Raw genomic sequence first — 17,935 nt, 5'->3', positions numbered from 1 at the left:
TGGGTTAGTTAGAATCAATGATTATGGTAGCACTATGTTGCTTCTAAACACATTTAGATATAATACAACTGAGATTTCATTAAGGATAAAATTGCCTGATGAAATAATAATTAGATATTGCTTCTGTGGAGTAGTTCTGGAGATAAGTTCTGTAAAACTCAGTAGATACTGGATCGCATGTTCTTTGTGTCAGTGTGTCGTTATTGGGTCAGAATTATTACAGAGCCTGAACATTGTTATGTGAAGAAGCTGAAATGAAAAAAGGTTTTGACCAGATAAATAAAAGCTCTCTCAGTCTCAGGAGGATTAAGTACTTAGCTACTTGCAGAAACGTTAAAAAATAGCTCTTCTTTGTTCTGTTTTTATTTGATTTTTTCCCCCCATAATCCTTGCCGTTTTCCACCTTAGAAGCTTTTCATTTGTGACTAAAATCATCTTCCTCTTCTTAGGCCCTTAATATGGCCTCATTTTGGGGTTGGGGATTAAAGTGAAACTTTCCCAGGGGCCAAGCATCATTCTTGTGCCTGAGGTGGCTCCTGTCCCCACAGGCTGTCCATGGAGCAGTCGTGCACGGGACAGGCTCACCTTTGGGAGCGTGCTCTCAGCACGGCTTTACTCACACACTCTTATCTGTGGGAAAATGCCCCGGATGAGTGCATCTGGGCCATGCTCGTGGGTGTAGGAGGAGCTGGGGATGGGCTGCAGCACTGTCGGGTACAGAGGGCAGAGGTGGTGACCTCGGGTGCTGCCGCTGTGGGCTTTGTCTCACTTGGTAGCATCTCCAGGCACCAGGCTTTTGTGAGTCTCAGACACGTCATCACCGAGTGTTTATTTTAGGTGGTTGACATTTGCTTCGTTAGGCACTTTGACTCAAGTTGGGATATTAGAAGGCAGAGAAGGAGTTGACTAGTACCCCCAAGACATAAAAACCTTCTCTGTGAGTTTAGGGCTGGTGGTAGGTACTGGCGGTGGGTTAGGGCTGGTCTGTGAGTGGGGTTTATGTGAAGCTGCAGGGCTGTGGGATTGGTTCACTGCCTTAAAAACCTGGAGCTCCTTTCCAGGCTTTGTGGGGAAGGAGGCCGGGACCCCACACCCCCTTTCTGGGCTGCAGCTCTCCAACTACTATGCGGTAGGTAATTAGACTCATCAGGCTCTCATCTGGCCTTTTGTGGATGGGCCATTTCATGGCTTCTGTGGAAAGTGGCAGGATGAGTATAAGTCCTGAGATGGTGAGACAGCAGGGACTTAGAGGGCCGACTGGCAGTGGTGCTTCCTATGAAATCCCACCACTTCCTCTTTCTACCTCCATCCAGATAAGCTCCGCAAGGAGCTTATTCTCTGATTATGATAATGTAACATGTGGCGGAGTAGAAAGTGGTAGCACAGGCTGCAGATTTAAGCCTCCCGAGTTCATTCCGGGTTCTGTCACATAATTTTTCTGAGCCTCCGCTTCTTCAGGTGTAAAATTGGGATAATAGTGAGTATTTAATGGGGTTATCATGAAGAAGAAAAGAGATAATCTATAAGGTCTTTTAATAGTAGACGTTATATAGTAACACACTCTTGCTTCTCAGCTCAACCCTCTTTCTTTAGGTAGTTGTTTCTCAGCTGAAGTACGTTTTTTCATTCTTTCAGTGTATTTTCACACATGCATACATACATATAAAAATATGTGTAATAAACAGCTATGTCTGCTTTTAGGATATGTGCACTCTCCTCTCCAACTTCTTTCATGATACGAGATTGTGATGATTGTTTTAGTCTTCTAACAAAATGGACTCGTTTTACTTTGTCCCTGTACTTTCTTATCAGTTTATTACCCTAGAGGCAGTAAATTAACTTTATATGTTGGCCAACTGATGCGTACTTATTTTTAGAGGTGACAAAGATCTAAAATTTAAGAGTTGAATTCAGTAGGACCCGTTGCTCTTTTTCATCGTGGCAAGAGCAGGACTTTCTACATAGGGCAGAGACGGCTTGTAGGTGGGATTCCATGGAGCAGTAAAGGTAGTTTCCTCAATCCAATGGCAGAGTCTTATCCCTCTCCCACCTTTATAATAGGAGTAGAAACAGTTGAGCACAGTGAGTTTTGTTTTATCACATAACACAAGAAAGAAGGAAGAAGCACCTAGATAATTAATGAGATTCAGCGAGACCAGGAAAGGTGAGAATTGGGCTGTGTTCTTATGTGGCTAAGAACAATGGAACTGGAACCATGTTCGCCAGTGGTAAGCCTGTCTCTTTTGCCAGGTGGCAGCGGAACTGCTGCTCATTGCAGAACACATTGTTCTGGGGTTTCATTGGTGGGAGGGGGTGTCATGAGGCAAATTTCAGAATTGTTGGGAAAAAAGTACTCTCCCCACACCATGTTAGCATCTCTAGAATGGTGATTGGATTGCAGTGTGTGCACCTGTATTTATACAGTGTGCCTCGTATATGTTTACACACATGTATTTACCCGTATATTCATTTCCCACCATGTTAGGACTGAAATGAACCATGGGAATTATTTACTCCAGTTGAATACCTTCAGAAAGGGCACTACCTTGGCTTTAATTTAGAGTAGGTGTAAGGGAAGTATACTGACAGTGAGAGTTGCATTGTGGAATCTCCTCTGAGTTTTATTTTTTGTTAATATTATGGTAGATTCTTACTCCATTTTCTCATTTATTCATAAACAAAATGGTATCTTCTAGTTTTGACAGTCTTGCATGCTGAATATTAATCTTGTTTTTATGTTTTCTTTATATTTTTTTCTGCCCATGATCTGAGTACATGGCTGGGACATCCCTATAGATATTTTTTTTTTTTTTTAATTTCAGGATATTGTGAGGGTACAAACATTATGGTTCCTATAGATATTTTATGTCCATTTTCATAGTGAAATTCTGTAAGCGTTCATGAATACTTTCTTAAGATCATTCATAGTCAGACCAACAAGACTATATGGACTACTGTGGTGGAGAGTAAATGATAAATAAAATATACTCTTCGGTTTCAAGGCACTTTAACAATTGGCGAGAGAAGTAATGGGGTAGGAGGTAATAGAGAAGCAAAGAATAAAGGTGCTAATAATGTAAGAAATTTATATTTCTCCATAAGAAGTGCACAAATCTATTCCGATGGTATATCAAGAGTGAGTGATCACATCTGATTCTTGGGTTAGGTGACAGCACCTAGGGTGTGTTTCACCCTAATTCCTCTTTCTCCTTTTTAGTTCCTTCTGAAAACTATACTTGTTTTAGATTTTAGAGAAATTCCTAATTATCAGTCATGTACCGCAGGTTTGTTGATCTCAGCTATATTTTTTTGTTTGTTTGTTTGTTTGTTTTGAGACAGAGTCTTGCTCCATTGCCTGGCTACAGTGCCGTAACGTCACGCTAGCTCTCAGCAACCTCAAACTCCTAGGCTCAAGCAATCCTACTGCCTCAGCCTCCCGAGTAGCTGGGACTACAGGCATGCGCCACCATGCCCAGCTAATTTTTTCTATATATTTTTAGTTGTCCAGCTAATTTCTTTCTATTTTTAGTAGAGACAGGGTCTCACTCTTGCTCAGGCTGGTCTTGAACTCCTGACCTTGAGCGATCCTCCTGCCTCTGCCTCCCAGAGTACTAGGATTACAGGCGTGAGCCACCACGCCTGGCCTCAACTATATTCTTAATTCTGTAAAGCAAACATTTGACAATTCAAACCTTCATCAGCAGGTGAAAGGATAAGCAAAACATGGTATATTCATAGAATGGAACATCAGTAAATACTAGTAAGCTGTTAGAAGGAATGCATCTTCAAAACATGCTGAGCATAAATACATTATATAATTTCCTTTTTATGAAGTCCTAGGACAGGCAAATCTAACCAATGGTGGACCGTGGTTGTTACTGGGGTGGGAGTAGGGGTGGCCTGGGGATTGCCAAGGCCAGGCATGTGGGAGCTTTCTTGGATCATGGAAGTGATAGGCTTATGGGTTATATGGGGGTATGCATTTGTCAAAACTGACCAAATCTGTGCATTTATTATCTGAGCATTTTGCTGTATGTAAATTATATCGCAATTAAAGAAAATATAAGTACGTTTTGTTTTAGCCAGTAGGATAATTAAAAGTGTGGTTTTAAAATTTTGATTGTCAAAACTATTAGAGAATACAGGCTCTGAATGTGAACAGACATATTAGAAATGTTATCAAGAAGAAACTGTGCTTCAGTGCCCAAATCCTGTGAGCATTGTTTATGTTACTTGGAACCAATGTAAAGAATTTAGAGATATAAAGGACTTTACTCCAATGGTTGCTGGGTTAGAAATATTTTAAGATCAGGTAATGGAAAACAAATATGCTTTACTCCATTTGAAGGAGTAATACATTTTATGATCTAGTATTGAGTTGGTAAATTTTTAAAAATAAGTAACACTAAAAATTTGCTTTACTTTTTTCTCTAATCTATGGTCTATTTTATGTTGCTTTGGTGACTATGAAAAAATAAATGTCTTTAAAATAGGAACAGAATAAGTATTTTTTCATGTTTGTTTTAAGCTTCTTATTTATGCAGGTTATTATAATTTAAAAATGTACTCATACATACATAAATATATTCGAATAATTCTTTGAATAGAAGTTTTACTATTAAATGGAATACAGTTAATTGAATGTTTTCAAAGTGTTATGAAAGAATAACATGACAAAAACCACCAACTCTGTATTAAGAAGAATTTATAATATAGCCTGTCCAGTTTTTTCATCTCTAACTGCAACAATGTCAGTTATATGTCTTTTATATATAACTCTGGCAATGCTGGTTTGTAAAGTATTAAAATGTAAACATCGATAGCTAATATTCACAAATTTGGATAACTTGAAGATATTTTTATATAAAATAGAATCGTTTTAATTATGGATTGAATAATTGAACTCAAGTACTAGAAGGTCATATTCTATTTGGACAAGTCTTAAAAGTTCCCTGAAAAACACTATTAAAGGATTAAGTAAAGAATCTTGGGGAACTTCTTTCTGATGTCATAGCAGTTTTTCTTTGTTTTTGCTAAAAAATATATTTTAATTGTATCCTCAATTTGGGAAGTCTTATTATTACAAAATATTATATGTTTCCTTCCTGGCAGATCACACAGGAGGCTGGTGAATTTATGATCACTTTCCCATATGGCTACCATGCTGGTTTTAATCATGGTTTCAACTGTGCAGAATCTACAAATTTCGCTACTGTCAGATGGATTGACTATGGAAAAGTTGCTAAATTGGTAAGTTAGACCTCAGAAATAAAGCATAAATTAAATGTGTATTCTTGTTATTGTAGTGGGAAGCCTAAGATCGTGTGCAGCATTTACATTATTTCCTCATTGACACGGTGTGCCTCTCATTGCAGTAATTTATTTTAGACTGGATACATTTTTTTTTTTTTTACATAGGCTATATTACCAATTGTGGCAACATTTTTCTGTTTTGAGATTAATATGGAACAATTTACCCTATTAGGTAATTTTATGCAACAGGTTTTTGCTTTCTCTCTTAAGGCCAACAATTAGTTTTTTGCAAGATATTCCAATGGTTTCATGTGGCTCCATGTTAGATAGATTCAGATTTCTCCCTGTTCAATTCATGGCTTAGAAAACAACAATTTACTGAAGGGAGTGTCTGGTAAAATTGTAATAAGAGATTGAGGGAGGATGGTAGAAATAATTAAAACTGCCTTTAGTGCAGAAATGAATTTCTTAAAAGTAATAATGTAGAACATATTTTAACAGGAAATATATTTTCATGTTAAATTTGGTATGAAATTTTGCATCTCTTGCCCATATATTTAATTTAGTCCACATACTATGTATTTTGATTCACAAGCAACAACTTCTTGTTGAAATTTAATTACTTTCCCCCGGTGGTGTTAAATAGAGGACATCTTCAAAGAGGTGGTGGTTTCTATTAGGTTTGCCGCTTTTCCTGTAGCTTTCAAGGCAAAAGTACAGGCTGGCAGAGGGCAGCTTGTAAATGAAACTGTGTATTTTACAGAGTATGCAAGTTGATATAGGTTTAGTAGAACATGATAAATAAAGATTATGTGGCCTGTATTGGCCACTGTATGGCATAACTGAATATCATTCTTCTACATTGATAAAACTTGCATGTGGAACCACTGAGTGGACTTAGATAGAAATTATATTCAGGGAGGACAACTGTAGATTTAATTTACATGTGTATTTAGAAAATTTCATAATATGTTAAAATATAAATAAAAGTGTAGCTCTTCGGCAGCCTTGGAAGCATTCGGATGATTTCTTCACGTAAAAGAAAGCCCCACTACCAGAAGACATTACTGTTCTGAGTAATTTCTATTTGTCAGGGGTAATTTAGAAAGAACAGAACAGAACTGCTTCTTCCCATTACACATCCTGTGTATTATAACAAACCTAATAATGAACAGAATACTCAGCGAATGTACCTTGTCCAGCCACTGCAGGGCTTTTGCAGAAATGTCATGCTTGCATCTGCATTGACTGTGTTGTAGCCATGAAGTTAAAAAAAGAACTGATGTTTTATGGTGTGCACCTTTCATGGTTGACATAGGCTATCACATGTTCATATCACCAAAACAATTGTCTGATGTTTGCTTAGTATAGGTTTCAGGACTAGTTCATGGTATTGGCTAAAAGAGGACCTTTCAGCCTCAGGGAGTAGCGAAAATACCATGAACGTTTGGGGGTTTCACATTTCCATGTGGAAGTAGAGTCCGAGTGGAGTGCAGCCACAGAAGAGAGATCTGCGGCCTTCCTGCATGAAATCCCAGCTGACAGAGCCTGTCGCAATTGTGGGAATATTAGGAGGTGGCGCACCTTGGAGGAGACAGGGATCTGAGGCCCACCTTGTCTAGCCATGTAACAATAGGAAAGTCAGTTATTCTTCATATATAAATTAGAAACACCTCTCCCTACCCTATAGATTTGTTGCAAAGAGAGAAGAAGTTAGGTATGTGAATATCTACTTATTCAGTTTAGTAAAGTCTATGCTTTGTTTGGTTCTGGGTACAAGATATTCAATGCTATAATGGCCTCATTGGTCAGCTAATTTAAAATTGACCTTAACTGCATGCATTTAATATATTTTTGGATGTTGTCACCACCCCTCCCTTCCTTTGGCCAGGTAGTGCTATTCTGAGAATATATTAGTTGTATGTTGCTGCTGTAGCAAATCACCAGAATCTTTGTGGTTTAAAACAATACCCATTTATTATCTCATAGTTCTCTAGGTTATATGCCCATTGTTGCCACCAAACATCAAGGTGTTTTCAGGACTGCATTCCTTGCTGGAGATGCTGAGGAAGAGTCCATTTCCTTGCTCTTCAGGTTGTTGTCTGAATTTACTTCGTTGCAGTTGTAGAACTACGGTCTGATTTCCTTTCTGACTGTGAGCCAGGGACTAGACTTTGCTCCTAGAGGCCTCTCTCCAATCTTTGTATATCATCCCCTACATTACAGAACAAGCAATTCACAAAATCCCGTTTGTCATGTAAGATAACTTGTTCACAGACATCTATGGTAAGGTTGAGGACATCTTTGTTGGGGGTGTCAGAGGCGGAAGTATCTGCCTACCACAGAGAGGCCCAATTAATAATTGACATGGTGATACAGTAAGAATCTGTAACCAGTTTTAGTTACTCTGCATAAAAACGGGAAACTAAACTTGTAACAGATATAGTTTTGAAGGTTTCACTAAAACATCCTTTGCTTTTTAAAATTATACCTTCAATATTAATGTTTTCTTGGCTATTCTCAGTTAACAAGTTCTCTTACATTAGAGTGTGCTGAGATGACATTTTCTTCCAGATATTGGTGTCTTTAATGAATTATTCGACACATATTTTTGATCTCCAAGTCTGATTCTTTAGTTAACCTTATGATTTGCTGTGTTGTGTGTGTAGCTTTTAATCCTTGGTAAATTTGTGCAGTGGGCACAAATTTATGTGTTTTGCTGGGGACTAACAATGTATAGTGAATTAATTATGAATTGCAATAAAAAGACTTTTAGCTTTGAGGATGCCCATTTTTGTTAGTTTGCCTCAATTCTTTGCCTTCTTGAATTTATGCTAAATGGTAACAATAAAAAAAGTCATTATCCATAAGTGATGATGGGATACACTTTTTGTAATTATTGTAAAAATACTGGCACTTTTTCATAGTCGAGGCACTGAGGGGGGTTCCACCTGCTTTCCTTGTCATCTGGGGTTGATTTGAGTATATAAAAGTGCTTGATATGGTATCTGTATGTAATGCAGAGTGTGGAGTCTGCACACCTTATATGTACATATAAGTAATTCCCATATATGATATGAAACATATATAATTTCCTGTATTACAAACCAATATTTTTACTTTGGTGACTCAGAAAAGAGCTGTTATGAAAGGCTATTTTTTATTTAAAAAACTAGCTTTTGAAAATATAACCCTCTGTTCCCTGATAGAAGATTTTTTTGATCATAAACCAGCAGGCTTTGGTCAGTAGGAACCTATTCAGACCCTTCAAGTGGATAGTAGGTGGAGACCAAGCTCCATTTATTGAGACTAGGCTTGTATCCTATGTGCCAGGCACCGTGTACGTTTCTATGAATTCATCACTTAGAAGATAATCTGTCCCATGATAACAGAGGTGAGAGTAGAGCTGGTACTGGCAAGGGTTCAAGGACTCTTTCCTTTGCCCTTGGCTGCTTGACTTTTGTTGGAATATGACTTGACTTCTGCTGCTGTCCCTGGAGTAGGACTGGAGAGGGTGCTTCTGTAGCTTTCATTGGAACTTATTACTGATCTACTAATACGTGATGTTTGTTTAAGGAAACGTCCCTGCTCTTAAGATCTGGCTTCAATTGATTTGAAATCCCATTTCACTGTGCAAAGCCCAAATATACTGCTTCCAAATTTTAACAAATTCCTGGAGGTTTGATATTCTTAACAAAATGGTTGTATTTTGTGGATATTTTAGTGCCAGTGGGTATATTCTCTGTTTTATAGTGCTTCAATCCAGATGGTCCTTTTTCAAAGCATCCCTACAAACTGCCTCATCTCTCACACAGATTTTTTTTTGTGTGTATAGATCGTGCAGAAGATATGGGGAAAATAGGCAGAGGTGGGGGCGAGAGGACTTTTTTACCTCTTAGCATTGATAGGAAATTAGTTTGACCATTCCTGTTTCTAAAAATCTCTGATAATGCTCCAGGCCCTTACCATTCTTCTCCTTTCTCTCTTTGCTTCTCTTCTTCTCAGTGAGGATTATTCAAGCTGTCTTGCCTTGATTTCCAAATATAGTATAGCCAAATCCTGCAAGATGCTCCAGAACAAAAGAGTCTTGCATTTAGCAGGACCAACCTACCTAAGAGGGCCGTTATGCACTTTTCCCCCAATTCATTTATCAGAAGCAAGATTATTACTGAAAAAAATTGAGAGTACTGTTGTAGTCTTGTGCCCGCTTGCCTGCCGACCTCAGCAGAGTTGAGGTAAGTTCTCCTCTGCAATAGGCATTGTGCTATGTTTTTGCACAAAAAAGAAAGCCATATTTTCTTTATCTTTAGGGAGCTTTCAGAAAGAACAAAAAGTTAATAAACCTCCACTTGTGAAGTTGTAGTATAATGGAACATACCATCTAATTATTTATTTCAGGAATCTTTATTCATGAACGTTGGAGTAATCTAGAGTTAAATGCTATTTTTTTTTCCTGATAGAGATTTGAAAATATGTTAACAGCTAGTTTAGCAATTCAAATAAGACGTTTGTGCATGCTTGCGATGACTGTTTTCGTTTCTGAAGTGTTCTTTCCTTCTGTGGTGAAAGGGAGTCCATGGCTACTTCTGTGCAGCTGCTGTGGCTGCACTCACAGGTCTGCTTCCTGGCTGGGTGGGATCAAAGCACTGGCCCGCAGGTTGTATTTCATTTTTCCGTTTGTGGGATGAAGTGCAGTTGTTTTGATGTTAGGTTTGATGGATTTGTTTGCCACTGCATTCATTAGCTTCACATCAGAAAACTGACAGGCTGTTAAATGAAACTTTGGCTTAGATTTTCAGCTTGACTGTTTGGAGACATTTGTGGAGATATTTTGTTTTTCTGTTTCGGCAGCCTCAAGCACTATGATTGTCTTGAAGGAAAGAAAAGTTATTTACTGTACCGATTTTCTTGAGTAAAAAAGAATCATTGTCTTGAGGACAGTCATATCTAGCCTACACCATCAGAAGCAGTGTATTTATTACAGTGTGTGCAGTGAGAGAGACTTACTATGGCAGGATAAATAATATTATCTTCTTGGAAGGAAAGGTAATAGTTGGTGACACCAAAATGATATCTTTTATTTTGCATTAATTTTATTTTAAGTGATAGCATGTTAACATGATATGTCAGAAAGTTGAAAAACTGTACCTCAGAGCTGAGAATGTTCTCTTATGAATGCTGGGAGCATTACTTCACTATCTAATTTTAAGGCATTCTGACATTTGAATCCTCTAATGTGTGAACAAGTTTCAAACACTGAAGTTTGCAACCTGTAATCAGACCTAGGTTAAAGCTCGTGCTTTGGACACCAGAATAAAGAGATGAAAAGGTTCTCCCAGGCCAATGTTTTATTTTTTGTAACCCTGTCAAAAATACAAATGTTCATTGTTCCATCACCAGAATACTTCCTTCTTTAATAATTGTCTTGATGGCCACCTTGAGTGTGAGTGAACAGAAACCCAAGCTAATCACACAGACCTGTGTTGGAATTCTGGCTCTGTGTAGCAAGAGTTATGTAACCTTGGGCAAGTGACTTGTCTCTGTGAGCCTTGATTTTCCTACCTGTAAAAGAGGGCTTTCACTTGTGCCTCATGGGCTGTGGTGAGGAGTAGTTCTGATGGGGAACTCCCCTATACTATGCCTTTCTCGCTGAATACATTTTTAAGAGTTGATTCATAGTGGATCATTTCTACGTCAGGGGGCAGACTGGTGGAGTTCAGGCCTTAGGTGCTAAGCAGCAGTGTCTGTGGGGATAGTGTCTGCAGGATAAGTGGTAACAACAGGCTGTGCAGATGGATTGCTGTATGTATTTCTACTGATTTCTCATGCCCATTCAGTTGTATTTTCCACCAAAATGAAGGCAGTATGAAAAGAAGTACAAAGAGCAGTGACAATAACTAACACTGTTTGGGGTTCTGTGCACCAAATTCAAACTACCAGAGGAGTAATTTGAAGGAGCTATTGCTTATATCTTCAAAAACACACCGGAGCTCTGGTGTCCTATGTTGAATTTGAAAGGCCACGTTTTATAAACCCTTGGAAAGAAACCATTGTGGATGTTAGAGATTACCGCTAAGCTTTGACTGTAGTTCACACATGGCTTTCACATACTCCAGGTTTTTGATTGAATTCATACAAATAACCAGCTAGTTACTAGCTAACTCACTTTTAAAATTTATGAAGATCTTTTTTAAGGTCTAGTCGTAATTTTCAGTGATTCTTGGCAGAGTATTCCCAATTCTCAGGGAATGCAGAGTTGTCCTTTAATTTTGAGTGTTAATTTTTTTAAAAATTGACTATTCTGATGATTATTGAAATGGTACGAAAACTTTTTTCTGCAGGTAAATAAAATTGAAAAAATGTTCAAACATATGAAGTACTCAAAGTAATAATGAAGGATTTTATTTTTCTTATCATATTAGCAAAGAGAAAAGGAAAATTCCCATTGCTCAGGAGAATATAGTTGGTAGAATGGGCACAGTGTTCCTCCGTTAGCATCCTGAAGAGCAGGTAGACATAGTGCATCAGTCCCTGTGAACGTCTTCTTGCTCTTTAACCCATTTCTACACTCCTAGGAGATAAACAGAAATGCAGGGAGCAGATGATTATTGTGCCAGTTTCATCAGTGAAAATCGAGGTATAACGAAAATGTGCAGTGATATGGGAATCATTGAATAAATATGGTATGCCCATGTACTGTAATATTTTAATTTTACAGAAAAGCATCTGAAAGGAAATCACTATGGCTCTTAATATTTCCACCCAAATATCCATTGTTAAAATTTGTAAAAATAAAAGAAAAATATTTAATGACATTCTTCCCAGTTCATTGAAGGTAAAAGAGTGTTAACAGTTCATTGTATAGCCCTTCATTATCTTTAAAAAAAAAAAAAACTATGCCAATTTGATCAACATTGTACATATTGTTTTGCAATATCTTTCCTTTTAATGTATTATTCCATTTAATATATCTTTCATTTATGGCAAGTAAAGCATTTTGAGGGTGTAGATATTTATTAGATAAATCTTGTTGCTTATCCCAACAGAATGTGACAGGTGGTTTGCAGTGGAGTTTTTTTCTGAGGGGCATCACAGAACCACAGTAGTGCGTAAGAGTTCATTGCACAGATCTTGTTAACAAATCAGAACGTTGAAAACAAATGCCTTAGTTCGTGGCTCTGTTTGCATTCCCTTGGTGCAGAGCAGATGGTAGGTGGGCCTGGTGCTTGAGCACACGTCCAGTCCTGTCTTCGTTGATGATCTGTGCCCACACCTGCCATCTCAGTTTATTCCACTACAGTTCATACTGGAGGAGATTTATAATGCCTTTGTAGTTTCTGTTTTTTAATGAAAGACAGCTTTTGCAACTGTGTCTGTATATTTCAAGGATTATGTTGTTCAAATACACTTTAATAAGTTCCTTTAGAAACACATTTCGCTGGCTTCATAAAGGAGAATTCCATTGAATTTGGAAGACATGACAGGAAAAAGTAACTATTAATATGTGGCTTTAGTCAAGAGTTCTAAGATATTGGGAAATTCAAACAGGAGTAACAAAGGGGAAAAAAACTCCAGCTGGGTTTCTAAGTATGCACATAGGCAAGGTGGGCTACATTAAACAAAACAAGACAAAATAAAACAAACCCAACACAACAAAATACCAACTGCAGTAATCATACAAGAACCTATAAATTTAAAACATGGGGAATCAGGAAATTATTGCCCATTGTTGCAAGAGAGCAGATGGTGCTTAAAATATCCTTTAATTTGATGTGATTCTTAAAAGTAAACAACCAAAGAGTGTATATCACCTATGTTAAATGCAAGATCTTCTCTTTTGGAGCATAGTGTAGTAGCTCTGAGGACAAACAAATACAGTATCAATATGCCAATAAAGGCACACACTGGATGCTGTCTCGGCAGGGGATTGACAGGATAGATGAGGGGAAAGATTATGAAGAAAGAAGTATTCTAAAACCTGTTTAATACCTGTATTATATATTTGATAACCTAATTTAAAAAAAATATTTACACACATGAAAAAACCCTGGGTCGGAGAAATGCATCCAAGTTTTATATGTGTGTGTGTGTTTGCATCTTCTCTGTTGTGTATTTTCGCCAGTACTAGCTCTAGTGAATATTGAACTGAATGTTCTGAGATGTCTAGATTCTTTCTCTTACAGCCACAGCCATTACTTTGGAGAGCATATTTATGTATGTGGTTGTAATTTTTAGAGAATGGTATTATGCTTTAGCCTTTCACATTTGATTAGAGAGAATGTTAGAGAAGTTCTGAATTTTGGTGCCATTTAGACTCATGACCTTCAGAATTAATGCAGAGTCCTAAGCAAGAAAATGGTTAATTTGAGAAAACAGGACTAAGACTTCTTAATGGATAACTGCTGGTCTCAGATTTGTGGGTACGTTTACATTACAGCAGTGTATCTATACACTGGCATTTCTATAGTTTAGGGTCCTTATGGTCAATTCATGGTGCTTTTTCGTCCAGTTGCTATACCGACATGTTTGGTGGTGTCATTGAGATGGAAGATGTCTGTGGCAAAATTAAATCAGTCTGATTTATTCAGACACTCAGACTGGAAAGTGTTGGTCCTGGGCACAGATTCTTATTCAAGTGCTATTACTACTTTATGTTCACATCGACGATCCTGCCAGTTAGAGTGGCCTATATGAAAATGAAGAAAAGGAAGAAATATAGTTTGGACCCATATTTCTTTTTTTTTTTTGGACCCATATTTCTGGATGTATCTACTCTGCGAGTTGTGTAGTGGAGAATCCGAAGTCCAAACTCAACGACTAAGTAACTGATGTGTAGTTACTTACCAAGAAAATCGGTACGATGCAATTCACTGCATTTTCAAAGAAACATTTTGAGGCTGGGAAGTTTACAAACCTAGAATTACAAAGAGCATGTTTCAAATTTAGTTGTATTAGATTTATGATGTAGTTTGTGTTGACTTCATGATAAAAGAACACTTCCTCCCACCCCCCTATTTATTTTCTGTATTTACTGCCAGGAACTGATTGACATGATAGTGGATTGGATCAGATTTATTTTCTTAGATGTCGTAATTATTAAGCTTTGAAATAAATGGTACTTTTTGTTTGTGAAAACTCCACAGTGTAAACCGAAACAGGCACCGCTATGGAAGGAATTGTCTTCCATTGCCATTGTGTATCCAATTCTTGGGTACCTGTTGTCTCAGTCACTCCAAAGAGTCTGTGGGCAAATTGGTATATTAGTGGTTCCTTGAGATGTGACATTAGGTTGTTAATTTGTGATCTTTCTGTCTTTTTGATGTAGGCATTTAGTGCTCTGGCTTCCCTCTTAGCACTGCTTTTTCTGTTTCCTAGAGATTTTGGTAGCTGGTGTCACCATTATCCTCCAATTGAAAAAATTTTTTGATTTCTATCTTGATTTCATCACCAAGTGAAAGATCATTTAGCAGCTTGTTTACTTTCCACATATTTACTTTCTACATATTTATGTAGTATTTATGAGGGGTCCTCTTGGAATCGATTTTTAGTTTTATTGCATTGTGGTTTGAGAAGAAACATGGTATGTGATTTCAGTTTTTTGAAATTTGCTGAGACTCATTTCATGGCCTAGGATATGATCTACCTTGAAAAAATGTTCTGTGTGCCGATGAGAAGAATGTATATTCTGCAATTTTGGGGCAGAATGTTCAGAAAATGTCTGTTAGGTCCATTTGTTCTAGAGTCCTATTAAGTCTAGTGTTTCTTTGTTGATTTTCTACCACAGTGATCTGTCTAGTTTTGTCAGTGGAGTGTTGATTTCCCTGAATATTATTATATTGCTGTTTGTTGTATACTTAGATCTAGTAGTATGTATTTTATGAATCTGCAAGTTCCTGTATTAGTTATATGTATATTTAGAATTGTTATATCTTGTTGAATTGATCACTTTATCATTACATAATGACCATCTTTGTCTTTTTTTTTTTTTACTGTTGTTGATTTAAAGTTTATTGTATGTGATATGAGAGTAGCTACTCCTGCTTGCTTTTGGTTTCTACTGCATGGTATATTGTTTTTCCTTCCCTTTACCTTGAGTCTATGAGAATCTTTGCAAGTTAAGTGTGTTTCTTAGAGACAGGGAGATATTTGGGTTGTGTGTGTGTGTGTTTGTTTTTTTTTTTAATCCATTCTGTTAATCCATATCTTTGAAGTGGGACATTTAGACCATTTACATTCAATGCTAATATTGATATGTGAGATATTATTTCAGTCATAATGTTGTTACCTAGTTACTTTGTATTCTCCTTGTGTTACTGTTTTGTAAGAGCCTTGAGTTTTTACTTCTAGGTGTTTTTACACTGGTGAGTATTGATTGCTCTGTTCCATATATGGGGCACTTTTGAACATTTCCTGTAGGGCAAGTCTAGTGACAAATTCCCTTTGTGTTTGGGGAAGTCTTTATTCTTCCTTCATTTATGAAACTTAGTTTTTGCAGGATACAAAATTCTTGGCTGACAGTTATTCTGTTTAAGAGGACTAAAGATAGGGCCCCATTTTCTTCTGTCTTGTAAAGCTTCTGCTGAGAAGTCTGGGGTTAGTGTGATGGGTTTTTCTTTGTAAGTTACTTGATGCTTTCTTCTCATAGCTTGTAGGATTTTCTCCTTCGTTTTGATTTTGGCCAGATCGATGACTATGTGCCTTGGAGATGTCCTGTTTACAGTACATCTTCTAGGAGTTTGATGACCTTCTTGGATCTAGACGTCTAAGTCTTGCCAGACCAGGGAAGGGAAGAAGTGTTCCTGCATTATTCCCTCAAGTAGATTTCCCATGCTTTTTGTTTTTTCTTTTTCTCTCTCAGGTATACCTATAATTCTTATCTTCTGGTGTCTTATGTAATCCCTTGTTTCTTGACAATTTGTTCATTTTTTGAAAATTCTTTTTTCCTTATTTTTGACTGGGTTAATTCAAAAGCCTTGTCTTCAAGCTCTGAAATTCTTTATTCTGCTTGGTTGGATCTATTCAAAATTTCCACAGTATTTCATACTTCATTAAATGATTCTTTCAATTCAAGAAGTTCCGTCTGTTCCTGCAGGAAGTTTTAGACGTCCTTTTTGTGTTAAGACTTAAGACTGCTAGTAACTGCAAGGAAACAGGAAATGAGAGTCACACATTTGTGGGAGTTGTAGAGATTTCAGGCACGATCATGTCCTGTCTGGACCATCATGTCTGGGAATAAGGATTATCTTTCCCATGACTCCTTTTGCAATGCAGTTGAACAAGGAGGTTTTTACTATTTTCAGGCTCCAGACCTACATTTCTAGCCCTGTTCCCTAGTTCTCCCCCTATTGTTCCTTCCTTAGCTTGGTTGTTGTACTGCTTTCTGTCCCCCAGACTGGTTTTCATTGTACAGGTTATTCATTCCATGTGGAAAGATACCTTGCAAAAGCTTGTAGAATTTTAGCCATCCTTAAGAGTTCAGCATAATATCCCATCTATGCCATGAAGCCTTTCTTGGGGCAGCTATATTCTGTTAATTTCATCCTTGCCCATGTATTCTCTGGACCTCCCTCTGACAAATGGGTGTTTTTGAGGTATCTTTGTAGAGCAGGACACGTCATCATGATAACACACGGGGTCAAGAGAAAGTGTTTCTCCACCTGTCTTATTAGATGCAATGACAGTGAAATCAGACCCACTCCAAACACTACGGTCTTGATGTGAGACAAAAGCTACAAATGCAAAGGGCAAGGCAAACACAATTTTGGTAAAGTAGACGTGTAATGCAGAGGGAAATGGGTGTTCAGCAGAAAGTGAAGACAAACATATAGATTAATCACTCATTTAAGCACTAAGCTCTGCATCTAACAGAGGATGGATAGACGCTTTAGGACTGGGCAAGTTGCAAGGGGAGAAATGTGTCAAAGATCAGTTCTTATCTGCAGGTCTGTGGTTTTACAAAGCATGTGTGTGGAGATGTGCAGACCATAGAGTATTTGCTTCAGTAAATTTAATGAGAAGGAATTTCACAACAGGTTGAGTGTTGCTCACCGTGGTGTTCATTAGTAGAGCTTCAGAGACATTTATAGCTAAGTGGAAGGAGTACAAAGCTAGCCATTTTATACCACTTGTATGTTATGGTTTAAGTCCACAGCAGAACAAATTATTGAAGTGGTACAGATTACTGAATAAAGATGAGCAAGATTAAACTTCAAGGAAATGTGCAGTTTATAGATAGAGTTGTTTGTATTTTCAGGTTAGGATATTAACTGTGGTAATAAGAGCTGTATAATGAAGGATCAATGGGGTACTTAGTGGTTGGAAGAATGTGGCATTCTAAGGTCACTCGATCATTATTTTTATGAGCTTATTATGGTTTTTTAATATAAAGTGAGTATTTTATTGAAAACATAACAACTCAGATAATTTTTTTCAGTATAGGTATAGATTTTCGATTTTAAAAATGTCTCTTCGAGTCACTGAAAATGTTTGACATTACATATTTTTATATAATTATTTGTGTGCAGTTGTAGACTCAAGTGAGTTTTAAAATGAAGTTCCCTATAATGTCAGTATGGCAAAAGTGAGAACTGTGCTGTGCAGTATTGTTTATTTAAATGGGTGACTTACACGTGTATTTTATTTCCTGGAAACAATCTCAGATTTATGATATAGATCAAGGATT

At 37.3% G+C, this 17,935-nt stretch overlaps 1 protein-coding gene across 2 annotated transcripts in view; it reads left to right on the top strand.

The window, feature by feature from the left end:
- The window catches only part of KDM4C (lysine (K)-specific demethylase 4C), a 379,345-nt gene that overhangs the window by 109,996 nt on the left and 251,414 nt on the right, over positions 1 to 17,935 (top strand). For both annotated transcript variants that reach the window (XM_012647402.1, XM_012647399.1), the window contains exon 8: positions 5,113 to 5,250. In XM_012647402.1, the coding sequence (XP_012502856.1) occupies positions 5,113 to 5,250 (138 nt within the window). The remainder of the gene's footprint in view (positions 1 to 5,112; positions 5,251 to 17,935) is intronic.

This window comes from Propithecus coquereli, unplaced genomic scaffold (assembly GCF_000956105.1).
Source record: "Propithecus coquereli isolate 6110/MARCELLA unplaced genomic scaffold, Pcoq_1.0 Scaffold267, whole genome shotgun sequence".
In the NCBI taxonomy this organism is placed as follows: Eukaryota; Metazoa; Chordata; class Mammalia; order Primates; family Indriidae; genus Propithecus; species Propithecus coquereli.
The sequence above is the reverse complement of the archived record's forward strand: the minus strand, read 5'-3'. Positions and strand labels throughout refer to the sequence as shown.